Source organism: Apodemus sylvaticus, chromosome 5 (genome assembly GCF_947179515.1).
Source record: "Apodemus sylvaticus chromosome 5, mApoSyl1.1, whole genome shotgun sequence".
Taxonomy (NCBI): Eukaryota; Metazoa; Chordata; class Mammalia; order Rodentia; family Muridae; genus Apodemus; species Apodemus sylvaticus.
Window position 1 is genome coordinate 151,085,524 of NC_067476.1, and position 6,488 is coordinate 151,092,011.

Genomic DNA, 6,488 nt, shown 5'->3' on the forward strand with positions numbered 1-6,488 from the left:
GTCGGGGGCTTCCTCATTGACTGCTACGGCAGGAGACGAGCCATCCTGGGAAGCAATGTGGTGCTGCTAGCTGGCAGCCTGATTCTGGTTCTGGCCGGCTCCCTGCCCTGGCTGCTCCTGGGCCGCTCCTCTGTTGGCTTCGCCATCTCTCTGTCGTCCATGGCTTGCTGCATCTACGTGTCAGAGTTGGTGGGGCCGCGGCAGCGGGGTGTGCTGGTGTCCCTCTACGAGGTGGGCATCACTGTGGGCATCCTGGTCTCTTACGGCCTCAACTATGCCCTGGCTGGCAGCCCTTGGGGCTGGAGGCATATGTTTGGCTGGGCGACAGCTCCAGCTCTCCTACAGTCTCTCAGCCTCTTCCTTCTCCCTGCTGGGGCAGAGGGCACAGCAGCCCGCCAAGACCTCATCCCACTCCAGGGAGGGGAGGCCAGCAAACTGGGCCCAGTGAAGCCACGGTACACCTTTCTGGACCTCTTCAGGGCCCAGGACGGCATGTGGAGTCGGACTGTAGTGGGGCTGGGGCTGGTGCTGTTCCAGCAGCTAACAGGACAGCCCAATGTGCTATATTACGCCTCTACCATCTTCCGCTCCGTGGGCTTCCGTGGGGGCTCCTCAGCTGTGCTGGCTTCTGTGGGACTTGGAACTGTGAAGGTGGCTGCCACCCTGATCGCCACGGGGCTGGTGGACCGTGTAGGCCGCAGAGCCCTTCTGCTCTCTGGGTGTGCTCTCATGGCCTTGTCCGTCAGTGGCATAGGCCTCGTCAGCTTTGCTGTGTCCCTGGACTCTGGCCCCAGCTGCCTGGCCACATCCAATGCCAGCCAGCAGGTGGACCTGCCTCGAACCCCAGACCTGCCTGTGAACTCATCACCACCACCAGTGCTACACACCAGTGGGGACCAAGGACAACCAGTCCTGCCAGTCACCAAGCGACCCATCCATCCCGTCATCGCAGCATCCCTGGGACCAGCTCGGGATACCGCCTCCTCAGTTGCTACCAGTCCCGTCCTGGTGCATACCCTGCTGTGCTGGTCTGCACTGGTTTGCATGATGGTCTATGTGAGTGCCTTCTCCTTTGGATTCGGACCAGGTAGGAGAGCTGATTGGGCAGGGAAATCCAGAGTCATCTGTCCCTTTCTGTCTAGGGACACTGGGACGTTAACAGTGGGTGGTTGAGACTCCAGGGTTCCTTGCTTGTATCAAGGGGTTCGCCTACAACCTTAAAGCCAACCGCACTCGCAAGTTTTTAAGCCCACCCCACCCCCATCCGGGCACCAAGATTTAAACTTCAGGTCTCTTCGAACCTTAGATCTACCCCTGAGTGGTTCCATCAGAAGAGAATGTAGCCAGGCTGTGGTGGCGCACGCCTGTAATCCCAGCACTCTGGGAGGCAGAGGCAGGCAGATTTCTGAGTTTGAGGCCAGCCTGGTCTACAGAGTGAGTTCCAGGACAGCCAGGGCTATACATAGAAACCCTGTCTCCAAAAAAACAAATCCAAAAAAAAAAAAAAAAAAAAAGGAAGAGAATGTAATGAGTCAGATGAAAACCAGATATAATAGTTTGCTTGGGACCCTCCTGCTCTCGGCACTGCACGTCTTGTGCCCCAGGAGCCTGAGACTGCGGCTATTCACGGGGTTCCTGCAGGGGCAGAGAGGGTGTGCAGCTGAGAGAATCAGGGACCAAGGGCGTGGCACAGGCCTTGGCTAATGAGGGTGGGAGGTGGCTTGTCCAGTTCACGGGTGCCCAGGGTCTCTCTTGCTCTCACCTCCAGTGACCTGGCTGGTCCTCAGCGAGATCTACCCTGTGGAGATCCGAGGGAGAGCCTTCGCTCTTTGCAGCAGCTTCAACTGGGCAGCTAACCTCTTCATCAGCCTCTCCTTCCTCGACCTCATCGGTGAGCACCCTGGCCTCGTCCCAGGCCGTGTCTAGCTGCACCCGGGGGCAGCTCTCTCCAGAGCTAAAGCTCCCAAACTCTCTGGGTCACAGTGGCGCAAAATCTGATGCAGCTTGCTTATGAATCGGAAGGGACTATTTTATCTCAGGACACCTAAATGAGCCGGGTGGGTGGCTTCAAGCAAAGCCAGTCCTGGGTTTTCCCACTACAGGGTCTGTCCTTCATTCTCTCTCTTCTGTCTTCATTCAATGCCCCTCCCCCTCCCACCCTCTCCCACTCTCCCCTCCCCACCCCTGCAGGTCCCCACGCCTCTGGGGCACCTCTCTCATTAGCTGCAGTCCAAGTCCGGGGTCCTGGTCCCATGGGCTCAACAAGGTCACCTGCCCCTTCCAGAGCCAATGGTTTGTTCTCCTGATGCCCAGGGCTCCTTCACACGGGCAGTTCATAGGACTGGGTTCCTTGTCCACTTTCTGTGGTCAAGTGATTGCATGTCTAGCTCACAAGGCTGTGGGGACATTTTGGAGATGCCACCACAAGGTCTCCCAGCCTTCTGTCTCCCCACTGCCTCTGTCTCCAGATGTTGCCTTGTGAGATAGACAAAAGGGAGGGAGGGGAGGGGAGGGAACCCATCTCGAGTCCTGGCATTCCTAAATCCTAGTGCTCAGGGAGGCTGGTGGAAGGGGTCATCATGGCTGCCAGAGAGAAAGGCACCCTCACGGAACCTGGCTTCCCAGGTCTACAGAGCGTCCCTTTTGTCAAACCCCTCTCTTTGCCATGGGCCCCCTGACTTTAGGGACTGCCTGTGGCAGGCCAGGGCGGGGTTCATCTCTGATATGGTCCTTAGCCCTGGGCAGAGTTCGAGGTTGGAGCAGTGGCTCCTGTCTTCCTGTTCTGACTCAGGTCTAGTCTAGACCAACTGTGGCTCAGTTTTTCAGTGACCCTGTGTGGCCTTCTAGAGCTGGAGCTGCCTCTCATGGTCCCTGCAGCCAGCCACACCTCCATTTCTGTGTTCCGACTCTGAGGGACCCTTCCCTCCATACAAGTTGTCTTCATGTGCTGGTGCCCCCAGCCTCGGGGACAGTCAGCCACATTCTGGCTTTCAGGTCTTATTTGAGGGCTTGCTAGCCCTCTGCTAACTGGCCATCCCTTGCATGGCTAAACTACTGGCTCTACACCTAGGAGCTGCTTGGGGTAGCCTGGGCTTCGAGAACAGGGTCTCAGCTCCTGACCCACACTCCCCACATTGTGTCCCAAGGTGCCATCGGCCTGGCCTGGACCTTCCTGCTCTATGGGCTGACCGCTGTCCTTGGCCTGGCGTTCATCTACTTACTTGTTCCTGAAACAAAAGGACAGTCGTTAGCTGAGATAGAACAGCAGTTTCAGACGAGCAGGTATGTGGTGGGTGAGGGGTGGGGGCTCACGCGGTGCCTCAGAAGTGGGGCCCTTTAGGACCTCAGACCCCTCTTTCTGCTGCTATATGCTCACAGCTCCTGCCTTCCTGCCATCACCAGAGCCACTTTCCTTCAGCTATTTTGTGTCATTAGACGGTGACTTGGCACAAACGTTAAGCCTCAGCTCCTGGATTTGTGTGTGTGCTGAAGGGAGCATGGTTGGGCCTCTGCAGGTGTAACTTGTGTAAGCTTTCTACCACCGAGCTCCGCCCCAGTCCTGGTTTTTGTTTTTGAGGCAGAGACCTATCATATAGGGTGGGGCAGTGGTTTCCACTGCCTCCAGCCCGGGGAAGGCCCTAGGCCTGCTCTTCTGTAATTGGATGGTTTCCTCAGCAGGTTCCCTCTGAGCTTTGGCCGCAGGCAGCACAGTGTTCAGTACCACCGTCTGGGTGTCTCCTCAGCCTCCTGAGGGGTCCGTCGGCTTGGAAGATGCTGGGACATTGGTTTCTGCAGCCCACCTCCAGCTCCCTGTGTTCCGGGGCCTGGAACTCGTGATCTAGATTTTCTTGTGTGGTGAGCCCTGCTCCAGAGGCTTCCTCTTATCAAGGTGAGAGTTGACAACCAAACTCTTCAGTTTGAGTATGAGACTCCAAGGACTGTGGGAGATCTAGCTCCATGACTCAGTTTCCCCATGGAGTTGGCTTGTCTACCATGTTTATAATGGCATCTTCTGTGGTGTGTTGTCCAAGTGCTTCTCAGAGGACCTGGGAAGGAAGTGTCTCCTACCACCAGCCCCGGGCCAGCAGAGGCTGAGTCTCCGCCTTCCTTGTCCCCTTGCTGGGGCCTTAGTGAACCAGGGTCTGTCTTATTCATTGCCCCCTCTTCTTGCTGAAGATATTTATCAGGTGCTGGGCCTCTGACTGGGGGCAGCAGGCTGTAACTAAATTGGCTTTATGACCCTGGCCTCAGTTTCCCCATGTGTCTCACAGAAGCTGGACTAGGCTTCTCCTAGAATCTCTTTTCACTCCACAAGGACAGACGTCTCAGAGCAGGAACACAGGTAACAAGCACTCACCGAGGACCCCCCATCTGGTCGCTCTGGGGACAGAAGCTTTGTTAGCAGAGAATGCACCTCAGTTCTAGAGTCCTAGCACTCTGGAATGTAAGAGCTAGACCCCACCATGTGACAAGTGCTAGGAACCCAACTGTTCCCAGGGTTCAGCAGGGGGCTTTGAATGAAGAAAGGGTTTGGAGGGACTCATCCATATGCTGGTGGTTGTGGCTTCTACTTTGGGTGCTACTGACTTCCTATAGCCTTAGTTTATTCATCTGCAGAATGGGCACAGTTAATATCCCTCAGGAGATATTGACTTACTCCATCTCTCTCAGGAGAGTCTTCAGTGAGCCCTGAGGGGCTTCTGCACACCTTGTTACACAGGGCTTTTCTTTGAGGCAATTGTAAAGGATCAGTCAGCAGGAGACAAGCAAGTGGCTCTCGTCAGAGGTCATATAAGGAGGACATTAATAAGATAGTTTGTTCCTGGACACTGGGTAGCTGGCCTCACCGCACTGTCAGCCACACCCTCCTGGTTCCCAAGCCTGGCCTGGTGACCTTGCTCTCTTTTTCTAGATATTTCATTCATAACTAGTGGCATGCTGGTTTAAGCTTGTTCTGGCTCCCCAGAGCCCACTGCCACCCAGCCAGGGTTTCTACAGACTGGTTGCTAAGCACTGTCATCATTTAAAAAAGTGTTTTAATTGATAACAAACAATCAATGTCATTATAACAGTCACTACTCAAACATCATCACCTCCTACGTGGGTGGTGCATACCTGTAACTCCAGCACTCAGGAGGCTAAAGAGTGTTCTAAATCAGTCTGGCTTCCAACTGAAACCTTGTCCAACCAAATCAATAGGTGAATAAAAAAAGACAAACCCACATCACCACCTTCTAATGTCTCTGCTGCACATCTCCCTCCTCTGTGCTGCGGGATGTCCTCATGTGTGTCTGATGGTGACACAGGCAGATGCTGTGCATTTTCCTGCTTCAGCACTCAGTGTCTTTGCATTCCAGAGGTTGGGGAACACTGAAGACCAGGGCTTGGTTTATTGTTTGGTTGATTTTTCTCTGGAGTTGTGAACTGCTGAGTCAAGTGTTAATTATATAAATCAAGCTCAAAAGTGCCTCCCAGGTGTACCTGGTAACATCGTAGAAAATGGGGTGTCTGTGAAAAAATCCCTTCACCGATCGGTTCAGCAGACCCTTGCTCTTGGCCTCGATGGAGGAAGGGGCTCTGACACGCATCTTACATTCCGGAATGTGTGTCTGTCGCCTAGCCCCGACTGCATACTGACTGCCTGTGGAATGTTCTTCAGATGCAATGTTTTTTCATGCAAAGATGTGTAATTTAAAAGTGTATTTTGAAATACATTATTTTGAACACAAATGTATATGGTGATTTGTATTTCTGCACAAATGCACCTGTGTTGTCTACTAAGTATTAGCGGCATTCTAGAGCTCAGGGCGGAGGGTGGCCTAGACAAGGGCCTTGTACTTATTCTGTCATTATGATCCACGAGAAAGAAAAGGAGACAAGAGGGGGAAAGGAGGACAGAAAACAGAATGCAGTGGGGAAGAATCATTGATTGACAGATGCTGAATGGTAGGTCAGTGATAGACGGGGACAGATGACAGATGCAAACTGGTGGGTGATAAATAGGTGATAGGTAACAGAAGAGTCTGCGACGAAGAATAAGAAAGACAAAGAGCTGAGGCAGCACCGTGGCAGCAGCGGCAGACACAACTGGAGAATCAAGATCGTCTCTGTGCAATGCTCACACGCAAAATCGTACAAACACACAGACACATAGCATGCATGCACATGCATGTGCATATGTATACACACATTCACATGCTTGCACATGCACACAGACACACACAGAGACACACGCAAACACACTAATGCTCATGCACACACACACAGGTATGCCCACACACATAGACACACAGACACATACACTCAAATGCATGCACACACACAGACACACACACACACACAGAGGCACATACACTCCAACACACACACATGCACACATTCACATGCTTATTCATGCACATACATGCATACACACAAAGAGACACAGACGCAAACATTCCCACACATATTCAGGCACACACAGGTATACACACAAACACAGAGAGAGA

At 53.3% G+C, this 6,488-nt stretch overlaps 1 protein-coding gene across 2 annotated transcripts in view; it reads left to right on the forward strand.

Moving 5' to 3' along the window:
• Positions 1–5,719, forward strand: part of Slc2a10 (solute carrier family 2 member 10) — a 14,866-nt gene extending 9,147 nt beyond the window's left edge. Inside the window, exons 2-5 of one of the 2 annotated variants that reach the window (XM_052184292.1) lie at positions 1–1,087; positions 1,769–1,891; positions 3,147–3,282; positions 3,676–5,719. The exon at positions 1–1,087 is cut by the window's left edge and continues 185 nt beyond it. In XM_052184292.1, the coding sequence (XP_052040252.1) occupies positions 1–1,087; positions 1,769–1,891; positions 3,147–3,282; positions 3,676–3,751 (1,422 nt within the window). In that variant the 3' untranslated portion in view covers positions 3,752–5,719. The remainder of the gene's footprint in view (positions 1,088–1,768; positions 1,892–3,146; positions 3,283–3,675) is intronic. The other variant, XM_052184293.1, reaches the window with a different exon arrangement.
• Positions 5,720–6,488: the final 769 nt, after the last annotated feature.